The sequence below is a fragment of the Capricornis sumatraensis genome, chromosome 10 (genome assembly GCF_032405125.1).
Source record: "Capricornis sumatraensis isolate serow.1 chromosome 10, serow.2, whole genome shotgun sequence".
In the NCBI taxonomy this organism is placed as follows: Eukaryota; Metazoa; Chordata; class Mammalia; order Artiodactyla; family Bovidae; genus Capricornis; species Capricornis sumatraensis.
Genome location: NC_091078.1, coordinates 36,865,739 through 36,880,543, shown reverse-complemented (window position 1 = coordinate 36,880,543; position 14,805 = coordinate 36,865,739). Strand labels below are relative to the sequence as shown.

The following is a 14,805-nucleotide window of genomic DNA, read 5'->3' as shown; positions in this document are numbered from 1 at the left end:
GGGAACGAAAGGGGGCGGAGCAACAAAGCGGAGGGGAGGTGGCAACGACGCCTGCGCAGTGTGACCGGGATGGCGCATTTTATTGCACCGAGTAATGCGGGGTCGCCGGCGGCCGAAGAGGGCGGAGAGTTCTGTGGTGAAATAGGGGAAAGTATTCATGTAGGCATCGGAAGGACCCTTATTCTGAACTATAAGGTGGGAAGCTGATACTGGGTACAGCTTACTCCCGGACCCGCGGCTTGAAAGTTGTGATATCATCCTCGAACCGTGAGTGGCTGTGGTGGCGGCTGGGGGGAACCCGGATGGGGAGGTGGGTGGGGGAGGCTGGGAGGCGGAGCTGAGAGGAAAGAAAGAAAGGAGGGTGAGGACCCGGATGCTGAACCGGATTGTGTATGAATTTTCCATCCTCTGGCTGAAGAAGGGGAGGAGCCGCAAGGGACCCAGTGGGGCGGAAGGGGCCCTCTGGGTGGAGAGGAAGCGGGCACCTCACCGACCCTGTGCTAGGGGAGTCGACGTCTGAAGCTCTTCTGCCAAGGCTGTGTTAAAAATCTGACTCGAAGTTATTTAAATTCCCTCCCTGTATCTCTCCGGCAATTTTCGTCAGACCCATCCATCATCTCCTGGAGTTTGGACGGATGCGCTCTGCGCTCCGCAGCCGCCCTTATATTTGTATGTGGATTTGGCAATACTGAAACCAGATCCTTCCCTTTAAAGAAAAAACAAAACAAAACCCACTTTGCATGATATTATCACTTTTCCATGCCGGAGTGTGCCTTGAGTTTATCCTCTAACGCGTTGGAAGGCACTTGCCATTGGTTCCGTCGTTCATTTCACATATTTGAGCGCCTACCATGTGAAAAAACTGGTGTGGCCCCTGCCTTCCTGAATCCGAGCATAAGACGGACAGGATGGACACACACGTCAGTGTGAAATGGCAACAGGTGTGATTGCTACGAAAGGGAGTGTCACGGTGATATGCGAATTGGAAACAGGAAATTTGCCTTAGGGAGATGAGGGAAGGCTTTCCCGAGCAAGTAAAGATCGAGCTGAGAGCAGAAGGTTTAGCAGGAGTAAACTGAAGGAAAGAGCATTCCAGACAGAAACGGTATCATGTTGGAAAGCCTTATGCCAGCGGGAGCTTTTTAAAATATGAAGAACTGAGGCTGGAGGGCTGGGGTTTTGACTGTGCGAACCTGACACGCTTTGTTAGGGAGTTTTGTTCTGTTTAAGAGCCATGGGATAACGTGTAAGGGTTCCCAATCAGAGAGGGGAGATAGGACCAGATTTGAATTTAGAAAAGGTCACACGGTGAAGAGTAGAGGACTAGAAGAGAGGGGCAGGTACTAGGGAGTCCAGCCTGGGGGTTATTGTCTCCATGGAGAAGAGAATTTGATTTTGTGTTAATTAATATTCATAATATATTGTTTGAACAAATTTAAGGCAATTTCCCAGTTTTGAAAAGGAGTAGTTTCAGACTCTGAACAGAGGCAATCTGTGGTGGTGGTTCACTCTAAAAGTAAATTAGGCACAACATGGTAATGAACTGTACATCAATAAAATATTTTAAAAATTAGTAGAGTGCGTGTAACACAGTAATGCCTCTTTATATTCAGGCCTCCTATGTCACAGCTAAAATTTCTAGGTGTGATAAATTGCAGTCTTTTGGGTAAAGAAAAAGGTCAGTCAGAGTATTGCCACTGTAATAAGTATTGCCATAGGGTTGTAATGTAGCAACAGTTAAACTAGACAAGACAAGAAACAGGCTGGTTGTCAGTACCTAGAAAAATTGAGGCTTCTCTGTTTCCCCATTGTTGAGAATACTTTGATATAAACGTTTTTTGGGAAAGGAACATTAATTGACCTATTTGTTAGGTGAGTATTCTTAAACTTTCTTGAATGATCAAAGGAAAAGATGTTTTTTTAAAAAATTCATAACTCATATTTTCAGTTGAAAAAAACATCAAACAAAACCCACAGAATTGAAACAGATTAGCTCTGGTATCTATCCAGCAGTGTATAGTTGCTACTAATCTAGACAGAGACAAAACAGAATTATTCAGAGTTGGTCTTACAAGTTGTTTTTTTTTTTCTTTTGGCCACACCGCATGGCATGTGGGATTTTAGTTCCCCAACCAGAAATCCAAACTCTACCCCCTGCATTGGAAGTATGGTTTCTTAACCACTGGACCATTAGGGAAGTCCATATTGATTTTCAAATTATGTGTTCTGGAGGCTGTGAAAAAGATAAACAGAATATTTGTTCTCAACCTAGTTGAGAAGAGGTGGCTACTAATTGCTTTAAATAAAATAGTATATATATAGTACATTTTTAAAATTCTACTTTTAATTCTGTTCAGTAATCTTTTACCTAAGTGATTATTCTTCCTGCATATCATCTTTTTTAATCTCTTAAGAATAAGGTAATCTTTGTCAGACTTTAAACAGTATAGGTGTTATTAGGTTACTTCCAAGTGACACAGGGGTAAAAAATCAGCCTGCCAATGCAAGAGACAGGGTCAGTCCCTGGGTAGGGAAGATCTCCTGGAGAAAGAAATGGCAAACCACTCCAGTATTCCTGCCTCGAAAATTCTGTGGACAAAGGAGCCTGGCGGGCTACAGTCCGTGGGGTCACAAAGAATCAGATATGACTGAGCACACATCAGGTTACCAAACTGGTATTTGGATTATTCCAGAGTATTTCTGAACTTTTTTTTACCTTGGGACATACTTAATTGTTGTTCAGGGCAGATGTAGCAGTTTTCTGTATGGAAGTTTTCTCTTTGGATTCATATCTCTAAAAGGATTTCCTTTGGGAAGTGCAGGTTTTTATGATGCTTTCACCTAGATATTCAAGAGTAGACTACAGGAAACACACCTTTCAATCCTTTAGCGTGATTCTTGGGACCAAATCATTGTCTCAAAAAACAAAAGTAGACAAAGGTGAGAAACCTTCTAAAATGTCCAGATTAGTTAGGAATGAAGACTTCCCCGCAACCACCCCCACCCCCAAACAAAAGAAACAGAAAAAAAAACAAAAACAAATGAAAATTCCTTAATAAGAGGACAAAAGTAGCAATAGATGTTTACAAAGAGATAGTGGAGATTCAACAGTAAAGAAGGATTCTAGTAAAATTGTGAGTGCAATTTTAGGAAATATTGAAGTAAATGTAAAATTCAGAATAATAAGTCACCTCAGGGGAATATTTTCAATCATGTCATTGCACTTAAGGGACTTCCCTGGTGGTACGTGGATAAGAATCTGCCCACCAGGGCAGGGGACACTGATTCGACCCCTGGTCCAAGAAGATCACACATGCCAGAGGGCAGCTAAGCCCATGTGCCACAACTAAACCCACATGCCCTGGAGCCTGTGCTCCACAACAAGTGAAGCCACCAGAGTGAGAAGCCCATGCACCACAGGGAAGAGTATGCCCAGCTTGCCACAACTAGAGAAAGTCCACGCACAACAGCGGAGACCCAGCGTGGCCAAAACTTAGTAAATTAACTAATCTTAAGAAAGCTTCTTTTATAATTACACTCTTGAGTGCATGTCTTAATCAGAGTGTCTAAAATGGATTGTGAAGAAAATGCATCAAAGAATTTTCTCCTTGTATTCTTACATTTTAAATATACATTTGACCCTTGAAGAATGTGAGTTTGAACTGCTCAGGTTCCACCTATACTCATATTTCTTTTTATGCTATATACTACAGTGTTACATGATCTGTGTTAGACTTAAATCTGTGCCTGCAGAACCAGGGATACTGAGGTTCAGCTGTGAAGTATTGATAGTACTCAAGATTTTCAACTGCAGAGGGGAAGGTGTTGGTGCCCCGAACCCCAGTGTTGTTTAAGGGTCACATTATAAAACATACTCATTTTAATGCTCTTAGAAAAAAAAAGTATGTTTTCTAATTTATATGATCAATCAAATACAGAAGTATCTAATTCTGTGGATTTGTTTTTAAGGTCTCATAGGTGTAGAATTTTCACTTAAAACCAAACTGAACGTTTACTTTTACTAAAACATCTTGAAATACAAACTCCTTTCCACTTTGATACTCAATTACATCATCTTTATGTTTCTCCTTTTTTACAGATCAGCTTTGAAATTTAAAAACAATGGAGAAGACTCAAGAAACTGTCCAAAGAATTCTTCTAGAACCTTACAAGTACTTACTTCAGTTACCAGGTAATAGTTCAGTCATAATACATATAGGGTCATTTTCCCCACTCCAGTACTTGGTCCATGGAGTCTCTAGGAGTCGGACATGACTGAGCGACTTCATTTTCACTTTTTACTTTCATGCATTGGAGAAGGAAATGGCAACCCACTCCAGTATTCTTGCCTGGAGAATCCCAGGGACTGGGGAGCCTGGCCGGCTGCAGTCTATGGGGTCGCACAGAGTTGGACACGACTGAAGCGACTTAGCAGCAGTGGTCATTTAATATTAGCGTACAGAAAAGGTTTAGAATTGCCAGCTCTTGAGACTTTCTATAAGGAGATACATATAAGGAAAATAATTATAAACTTTTACAGTTTTTTTTTCTTAACAGGGACATTTTTAAGGCACCTCTTTAAAAATACCCAATTTTATAACATAACTAAAAGTAAAAATACTTAAAACATTGGAGTATCTCGTTAGAAGTTTCATCCTCTATGGATGCGACACATTTTTATTCCCTACTGTTGTGATATTAGGGGGTTTTATGCCAGTTTGTGTGACAATAAAAAGCTACACTTAACTCTTTATGTTTTTGGCTGTGGTGGGTCCTCGTTGCAGCACGTGGGCTCTCTCTGTTTGCGGCGAGCAGGGGCTGCTCCTCAGTGAGGTGCAGGCCTCTCACTGCAGGGGCTTCTCGTTGCAGAGCGTGGACTCTAGATGCACAAGCTCAGTAGTTGTGGCCCATGAGTTTAGTTGCTCCACGGCATGTGGAATCTTTCCCGACCAAGGATCGAACCAGTATTCCCTGCATTGCAAGGTGAATCCTTGGCCACAGACCACCAGGGAATCCCCAGACAGCATTTTTTAACACTACTACTTCCTGTAAGAGACGAACAGCAATACATTCAAAGCACATTACTTGGAAGCATAACCTAAATTATTCCTCTACAAAGATGAGTCACTTGGACATGGCTTAATCATATGTATGTGCTTGTTTTATTTTGCTAATTTTTTTTCCTTAGCTTTTCTGAGACGTGGTAATAGCAAGTAAAAAGTCATGCATTTGATAAATGTGGCTTCTCATAATAAAAATTCAAACCGGTAACTCAGGTGAAAAGTTGGGAATTCCCTGGCAATCCAGTCGTTAGGACTCTGCACTATCACTGCCAAGGACCCGGGTTTAATCCCTGACATCCCACAAGCCGTACAGTGTGGCCAAAAAAAAAAATAAGGTGATAAGTTGACAACCATAGGAAGACCTATTTAGCTCATAGTGTGTCTCGGTTATAGTGTAGTGATGATCTCAACTCAGTCACAATTAAAACTTTTTATTTCGGTTCCAAAGTGCACATGTGGGCTTCCCTGGTGGCTCAGTGGTAGAGAATCCACTCGCCAGTGCAGGAGATGTGGGTTCGATCCCTGATCTGGGAAGATAACTGAGTGCCGCAGAGCAACTAAGTCCATGTGCCGGAACTGTTGAGCCTGTGCTCCGGAGCACTGTAACTGCAGCTCCGGAAGCCCTCGGCCCTAGAGCCCATGCTCAGCAACAGGAGGGGTCAACACAACGAGAAGCCTGCAGACCACAGCTAGAGTGGCCCCCACTCAGCACAACTGGAGGAAAGCTCACGCAGCAGCCAAGACCCAGCACAGCCAAAAGTGAAGAAACATTTTAAAATGAATAAACTGCACGCTTCTCTTGATGAGCATATCTCAGGGGGAATTAGGGCGTTTCTATTCTTTATGAGCTGGGGGACGGTCAGTGTGGTTGTCCCAAGCCAGAGAGTGGTAGCTGTACCTCCACTGTGGAAGCCATCATGATTAGTGGTATTTCTACTCTAGCAGACCATAACGGAGACACGCTTGCTACTGCCAATGCTTCAGAAGCATGGAGGAGAAACAAATGGAGAATGCGAGGCAACATTGCCTGCCGTTCAAGAAAAAGCTAAGAGACTGCTTTTGGGTGAATTTATTCAGCTGCCAGTAGCTTCACTTATTTTAGAGTCTCAAATTGAGAAAGGTCACACTGTTTCTTCTGAACTCTCTCCGCCTGTTGCTGGGCTTACTTTGTTACGAGCTGGCAAACACTGGTTGGAACTGGGCTACTGTAAAACATGCCAGTTATCAGTGATGATAGGAGTCTTAGCCAGTATTTCCCAGTGTCTCCCACTCCACTACTATACAAAGCAAGAACTGCCTGTAATTACATGTTAATAATAATGCTTACCTACCTAATGAAGTACTCCAGTAGCTTTAATTCTCATTATTCGGAAGTAATGTTTTAGGCCTTTAGATAACATATTTAAAACTCAGTAGGTATCCTGTCTTTTTGTTTTTTAATCAAATATATTTTTGCATTCGCGGTAGACTATAATCTCAAAAGATTTTCCTAAAGAAGCAGGAAACAGTTATGCATATTTTTCACAGAGAGCTTCAGAGTTACTAAAGTGACTTAAAGGTGGGCAAGACCACTTACTGTAAAGCTACTCTTACAATAAAAGGTTATAATAATAATTTTTGACATTAGGGTGTTCTGAAATTAGTGAAGTATTAATAGAATGACTTGTATTTATGTTTGTTTATTTACCTATGCAGAAGGGTAGGTCCCCAGGCCTTTGTGGTTGGAAGCTGAGGAAGAAGTAAGCATGCAGAAAGGGAGTCGGTAATCTTAAGGTCTTAAAGAGAAAACAGTCATTATTGTAATATTAAAACCTGAAAATAAAACCTGAGTATGTGTAAATTAAGCCATTCATTTGACTGTTTTCCAAATACATCCTGAAATGAAAGCGGAAATATAACTGTACATTGCTTCTCTGTTCTTCATTTTCTAATGAAAATGAAGCTTGGTTTTTAAGTGATGAAGTTACTTTGCACAATTGTGCATTCTCATTGTAGCCCAGATTGACCTTTGTCAAACTGGAAAATACATCAGATGTTACGGGTATAATTGCTGCTGAGACCATGTTCACCTTAAGGGTTAATAGAGGACACTATTTCCAGAACCCTAAGAGAGCCTTCCCTTTTAGACTTCTCACAGAAAGTGAAACTTTTTTCCGTTTGGGTATGTGATGGGGGTGTATGTATTCACTTGTTTGGATGATCGGTGCAGAGAAAAACAGATAAGGCTCAGAAAATACTGTTTTTGTTTACTGAAACTTTTTATGTAACTATTTCTCTGAAGCTAATCTGAAATTAGTATGTTACTGTGCATTCACTTTAGCAGGAAGCTCATAGAACATTTTTATTAAATGAACTGATTGTGGTTTTTAGCTACCATTTCTTTATATCTGGGCTAAAACAGCTTCTAGAGGTGACTATTAACCAAATACCTCTCTTGAGCTTTCTGTGTAAGAAAAAGATAATATTGAAAAACTAATAGCCCCAGTCAAAATAAATTAATTTTTGACTAAATTCAGGATGTTGAAAAGGAATACTTCATAGGATGGTAATCTTACTTTTTGCTTGAAAAGAAACAAGCTGTCCAGTCTCCAAAATCTTAAAGGCAGATAATTTTAAGAGGTCATTTTATAAGGTAATTCAGTAGCAAAGTACCTTTACTTAGAAATACCTATAGTTATGTATGGGATGGATAAACAAGGTCCTGCTATATAGCTCAGGGAACTATATTCAGTATCCTATGATAAATCATAATGAAAAGAATATTAAAAAGAGAATGTATATATGTATAACTGAATCACTTTGCAATATAGTAGAAAGGTAACACATTATAAATCCACTATATTTCAATTAATAAAATACCTATAGTCTCTGAAATAGGCTAATTAACTGCCACTAACTAGACTGTCTCCCTTTTCGAAAAAGGAATGAATTAGATCATAATTCCTTAAAAGCCATTCCATTCCAAAATTGTTGATATAAGTTAAGATGAAAGGAGTGGGTTCACTGGTGGGCTGCTGTTGCTGCTGCTGCTGCTGCTGCTGCTGCTAAGTCGCTTCAGTCGTGTCCGACTCTGTGCGACCCCATAGACGGCAGCCCACCAGGCTCCCCCGTCCCTGGGATTCTCTTAGACAAGAACAGTGGAGTGGGTCGCCAGTTCCTTCTCCAGTGATTGAAAGTGAAAAGTGAAAGTGAAGTTGCTTAGTCATGTCCGACTCTTCGTGACCCCATGGACTGCAGCCTACCAGGCTCCTCCGTCCATGGGATTCTCCAGGCAAGAGTACTGGACTGGGTTGCCATTGCCTTCTCCATATGGGCCACTGGAGTACTATAAATCTGTTTCACCTGCCTAAATTTTAAAAGGTTATGTGTCTTTAGGATATGAGTTTTGGCAGTAGGGACCCAGCAGTAGAAGATAAGCTCTATAGTAGGTAATGAATTGGTGGGGCTGGCTTTATCAAGTCTTATTAGTTTTAGAAGAAGTTTCTGAATGTGTTTCTTATAATTAAAATATTAATTTATTGCCAAATTGTATTCTTTAAATGCAGGTAAACAAGTGAGAACAAAACTTTCACAGGCGTTTAATCATTGGCTAAAAGTTCCAGAAGACAAGCTACAGGTATTTAGGCAATTATAACGTCACTATTTGTTTTGGGATTTTTTTTAGTATATATTTATTTATTTATGGCTGCATCAGGCCTTAGTTGTGGCACACAGCATCTTTGTTGCAGTATGGTCTCTCTGTTGTGGCACGGGCTTAGTTGCCTCGCATCCTGTGGGATCCTAGTTCCCTTGCTAGGGACTGAACACACGTATCCTGAATTGAAATATTCTTAACCGCTGGACCACCAGGGAAGTTCTCTAACTTCATTTTTAAGCCCAAGAAATGTCTCTAGATAGTAATTAATTGTAAAAACTAAGACACCTGACACTGATAATCTGTTATATAATGAGTATTGGTAAGCTCTTTTGAATAATTCAAATAAAATGAAATTTTTCAATTGTATTTTTTACTAGATTATCATTGAAGTGACAGAAATGTTGCATAATGCCAGTTTACTCATCGATGATATTGAAGACAACTCAAAACTCCGACGTGGCTTTCCAGTGGCACACAGTATCTATGGAATTCCATCTGTCATCAATTCTGCCAATTATGTATATTTTCTTGGCCTAGAGAAAGTCTTAACCCTCAATCACCCGGATGCAGTAAAGCTCTTTACCCGCCAGCTTTTAGAACTCCATCAGGGACAAGGCCTAGATATCTACTGGAGGGATAATTACACTTGTCCCACCGAAGAAGAATATAAAGCAATGGTGCTGCAAAAGACAGGTGGACTGTTTGGATTAGCAGTAGGTCTCATGCAGTTGTTCTCTGATTACAAAGAAGATTTAAAACCACTACTTGATACACTTGGGCTCTTTTTCCAAATTAGGGATGATTACGCTAATCTACACTCCAAAGAATACAGTGAAAACAAAAGCTTTTGTGAAGATCTAACAGAGGGAAAGTTCTCATTCCCTACTATTCATGCTATCTGGTCAAGGCCGGAAAGCACCCAGGTGCAGAATATCTTGCGCCAGAGAACCGAAAACATAGATATTAAAAAATACTGTGTACATTACCTTGAGAATGTAGGTTCCTTCGAATACACTCGGAATACTCTTAAAGAGCTTGAATCTAAAGCCTATAAACAAATTGATGCTCGTGGTGGAAACCCTGAGCTAGTAGCTCTAATAAAACACTTAAGTAAAATGTTCAAAGAAGAGAATGAATAATGTTAAGCTATTCTCGACTAGGCCAGATACTTAGTTGACTTTTTTTGTCTTTTGGCCCATTACCTTTTAAAAAAATTGGACCAAGCTGTTAGTCTCCAAAAATTGAGTGATAATGATGATGTGAGTAAGGTTGTTTCCATTTAGAATTCCTGTGTACAGATAATCATCATAGTACAAAGCTGTAGGAATCAAAAGAGCCACATTTAAATAGGTCTGATTTGAATGTCAGAATGTGCTGTGTTGGGACCTGGTGGCCAACTCTGCCTCGCATGTTCTATGGATTCTGTCAATAAAAGAAGACTTCAGCTTCCAGGAACTTTTATCCACATACTTCCTAACTGTACTACATGGGCAGTTCACAACTCATCTACCCTATTTCTGCGCCATCAACTACTTGGGACCAGTTTCTATAGCTCACTGGCCTAAAGATCACAGGAACTCTTGTTTCTTCCTAAATGTTGTTGCTTAGAATAACTCATTCTCCTCCCTGGAAATTCCCTTACTTCCATGAAGAAGCTGACTGTGAAAGTAAGCATTCTGGCCCTTTGTTTCAACTCGTTTTTCCCTTCCTCCCTATCCAGCAAATTCTGCTGTTTTAACCAAGGAGTCTTCACTGAAAGAAGTTTACACACTAGCCCAGATGCTTTTTTCCTCCTAATGTAACTTGCAACCCACACACGTGCTCAGTGCTCTGTGGTGTCTTGACTCTTTACAACTCTATGGGTTGTAGCCTGCCAGGCTTCTCTGCCCATGGAATTTTCCAGGCAAGAATACTGGAGTGGCTTGCCATTTCCTCTTCAAGGGATCTTCCTGACCCAGGGATCAAACCTGAGTCTCCTGCATTTCCTGCGTTGCAAGCAGGTTCTTTCCCACTGAGCCAGCAGGGAAGCCCTAATGTAACTTCCACCTCAAAACTAGTGTCTGGTTATAGTGGTATCTTTCCATTTGGGAAAAAAGAAAAGGTATATGCAAAAAGTATTTTAGGAAGGAGTCTTTAAACCTTTCTTAGTAGTAAAAACCATAAAAGAGTGATTGGCTCACTGCAAGTCAAAAGCTGGGGCAACTAACCTTTTCCTTCCCACACACATCACTAACCGCCTCCCCCTCCCCCCCCCCCACCACCTGCAAAGGCAATCAGTTGCTTGAATGGAAAAAGGAAGTAGGCATCTTTAATCTCTGATTAAAGGAAAGAAAAGAGTTAATCTGAGAGCCAAAGTATCCAAAAGCTAGACTCAGGCACAGTTAGCTTTATAGTGCCTTAACCATGACTATCCCTTTGTTTCATTTTAAACCCTAAGCTCCTGGAGCAATCTTGCAGCCCAAGAGCTATGAAGAAAAAGAGACTCTATTTTCTGTAGTAAGAGGTGTCACTGACATCCCAAAGTTTGTATGTCTCAGTGCAATATGTTATGTCAGGTCAAATTACCATATACTTTTGTAAGAGATTCTCACCAAAGCACTCAACCTGTGTTTTTTGAAAAAGCTGGGTATTGCCTTTACTAACTTAAAATTTGAATCTTCCATTTTAATTGATCCAAGGAAGCCTCTTCTGAAAATCAGATATTTGTGCTACCCTACAGATGTTTGAACTTTATTTTTATGAACCTATAACTTAAACTGGATTACTCAGAAAGATCTAATGCTAACTATATTGACAAATTACCTGTAAGTATAAAGATTGCCTAAGTAGGTTATTCCTTACCTAATCAAATTAATTTCGGCCTGGTGCAACTTGATTCTTTTGTCATTTTTATCTTGTGACAGAAATGCTTGGCAAAGAGTTGTGTATTAAATCAAAAATCTTTTTCACTTGAACTGTAGTCATGGTGGTTAACACAGAAGAAAACGAAATTGATTTTATTTGTTGGCAAAATCAAAAGAATGAAGGCTAGTTATGTTGACAGAAATGACTTTCTGACCTCAGCAAGGTTTTAAATGCATCAGTTCTCCTCACTGTCAGCTTCCTGAGTTGACTTCTCTTCCTAACCTATACTTTGTAGTCATTCTCTTCAGGGACCTTTTCAAGAGCTTTCGTCAATCACCTTCCTCCTTTCTTTAGGCCCTACTATCCTGCCAGTTCCCAGGATGAATCCAAGGTTCACATGCTTTGCCCTTCCCATGTTGCCTAGTGCTACTAGGGGGATGTTTTCAAAACTGCTATTGCCGCCATTGCAAGTTAATGTATTAAAGCCTCAAGAGCCCTTTTATTTTCCATCTAATCCTGATGAAGATTTAAAATCCCGATCTAGCACCCCAACTTCTGCATTCTTCTCCCGTTTAAAGGTAAAGTCTTCTTGCCTTTCTTGCGCTGTACTCCTTTAGGTCTGTCTTCAAATAGTCTGCCTTCATCTCAAGAAAAGTTTGTCCTCCTGCCCTCAGCCAAACAAGCTCTCCTGTTCTTCATTCCCTCCTCTTCTGTCTCTTGAGGGCCTGTTTCATTCCCTGCCTTATATCCTCAAGATTTATCCATTGGCTCTTTTCTAAACATTATACCAAGAGGGAAGAAAATGTCCATTTGTGAAGTTTCTACTAGGTACCCCCTGTTTTATGTTTTTCTCTTCGAGCATTTACTGAACAGAGCCAGGGCCTTGAATACAGATCAAAGCACTTTGTTCTGTTGGCTTCCCATTCTGTATGCACACGTAAATATGTTTAAGTTTAGAAAGCACTGATCCGTTGTATTAAAGTACTAAACAGTTCCCTTCCTGTAACCTCTACCCACTCCAGTCTATCCAGTACACTCCAAAGCTGTCATTCCAAAACACAAATCTGATTGTATCATTCCCATGTATCAAATTCTCTGAATCCCTAATACTGCCATCTATAAATTCCTTGGCACATAAGGCTTTCCAAAATCTGATCTCTCCAACCAACTTTACCCATATTGTCTAATATTTTGCTCTCCCCATACACCTTATTCTCTGCCAGAAAATAATGCTCATCATTGTTGAGATACTCCTGTTTTTCATTCAGTTCATTTAGAATATTTCTTGAGTGCCTATGAGTTAGATATTTTGTTAGACTTTGGAGAAAGAAGAGTGACAAATACTGTCACTTAGCCTCATGTGATTTTCCTGTAATGGAGACTGGAAAGTAAATAGCCAATTACTAAACAGTATTGTTAGTGCTGGAATCAGAGCCCCTAATTACTTAACATGTCTGCTTTTCCCATTGGATTAGAAACTCATTAAGGGCAAGGACTGTGACAACGCACACTCCTATTCTCAGTAGCACTTAATAAATATTTATGAATGAATAAATCTCGACTTGAAACTAATCTCCCACCTCTCAAGGGTTCCATTAAATATGATGTATGTGAAAAGATACCATAAACTTCAAATGTTACCTTTTATGTTAATGTGGTTCTTCTACCTCTAATTCTTCCTCTAATGATTCTTATTGAATGTTTTTCCTTCTGAAAGCATTTCTAGACTGTTTACTTTCAGTTTTGTCCATACTTACTATTGTGTCAGAACCCTGACCTCATATTCAAGTTCTGTGTTTTTAAACTACCTATTCATCTGAGTTTTCCGTTAGCTTGAAATCAACATATTTAAAATCAACTTAGACCTCCCTTCCTATCTCTTTACCAACCAAAATGATGGAATGAAACTGCTTCTACCTCTGTCTCTTCTGTCACCATTGGCATTTTCTTTTAATACCCTCACCCCCCGCCCCACCCTGCCCCCGCTGTTTTGGCGTGAGTTCCCCCACCAAGAATTGAACTTAGGCCACCTGCAGAGTAAGTGCAGAATCCTAACCACTGAATCGCCAGGCAAGTCCATCACTGCCATTCTTTTTTTTTTTTTTTGCCAGTAGAAGACGAAACTTTATTGACAGAACTTTAACAGTCAAATACACAACAGAAGAACAGCATAGATGGTTTCAGTTTCTCTTCTTTCAAGCAAATAGCTGCCCTTCACCTGCTTCTGGCATTTCAACAGGCTCTCTATTGGATGCAAACTCCTCCCTGACATCAGGACCATCTCCACCTTCACCCCCAGTCTTTGCCAGAGACAATTCCTGGAGATCAGCTTCCAGGACAGAATCTTCTGAGGCATCCTTCTCCTCCTCTTCATCACGATTCACTGGATCCTCTTCCTGGACCTCCTCCTTTCGAGGTATGATATCCTGAATCTCAGCTGGTGGTTCCTCTTGTTCACGTTGCTCAACACTGGGCTGCTGGTCAACCACAGGTTCATCCAGCTGGGAGGAATCTTGATCTCTAGGTCCCAATGTTGACGCCACTTGCCCACTCATATTTCTCCCTGGTGAGTCTCAAGTAGTGAGAAAGAACCGGGACTGAATAAACAGACTCGTCTCAGGCCCAACGCTCCTCACAGAATCCATCACTGCCATTCTTAAAGTGACCCAGTAGTATGTCTTTGACTTATTACTTAGCCTTGCCTCCTATCCAGTCCTCCCAAGACTTTTCCTTTGAGATATCTCTTCTTTATCTCTTTACATTTTCACTTCCTTTTCATTTTCATTATGGCACTTACAACAACCTTTATTGCCATGCTGATATCTGTTGGTTGGAATACAGAAAAGAACTCATGATGATGAACCCCATAATAATATGAACTGAGACATAATACAGTTGGCATTTGGCTCCCTAACCTCCCACCACCTCCAGTTGGCTAACTGCAGATTTATTATTTGATTAAGTCTTAGAATAATGCAACCTCAGGTTTTATGTGATTGAATATATTGGACCTTAGTTGCATGGCAGAATTTTACAATACTCTCAGTAAATATTGTAGTAGTGTAATAAGCAAAGGTTTAGCCCATTAGAATTTTCAATAGAAATAGAAATTTCGGTATTAGCCCATTAGTTAAAGTTAATTGTGTAGAGTGTTTAATGGGCGTCTTGTCACAGAGATATCTGGGAAGCATTTGCAGCACTACCTGCCCTGACATGCACATATAAAGCACTCTGTGCTTTAGGAGAATAACCAGTTTACTA

At 40.5% G+C, this 14,805-nt stretch overlaps 2 protein-coding genes across 2 annotated transcripts; one reads left to right on the top strand and one right to left on the bottom strand.

Moving 5' to 3' along the window:
* Positions 1-148: 148 nt before the first annotated feature.
* On the top strand, positions 149-9,949 carry GGPS1 (geranylgeranyl diphosphate synthase 1). The gene is made up of 4 exons (XM_068982780.1): positions 149-267; positions 4,100-4,192; positions 8,609-8,679; positions 9,078-9,949. The coding sequence occupies exons 2-4, from the start codon at positions 4,123-4,125 to the stop codon at positions 9,837-9,839; spliced, it is 903 nt and encodes a 300-aa protein (XP_068838881.1). The 5' UTR covers positions 149-267; positions 4,100-4,122; the 3' UTR covers positions 9,840-9,949.
* Positions 9,950-13,739: 3,790 nt separating this feature from the next.
* On the bottom strand, positions 13,740-14,099 carry LOC138087742 (P antigen family member 5-like). Its single transcript, XM_068983083.1, has 2 exons — positions 13,922-14,099; positions 13,740-13,891 (listed from the first exon to the last, which is right to left on the bottom strand). Exons 1-2 carry the CDS (start codon positions 14,097-14,099, stop codon positions 13,740-13,742), a joined length of 330 nt encoding a protein of 109 aa, XP_068839184.1.
* Between the last annotated feature and the right edge of the window lie 706 nt (positions 14,100-14,805).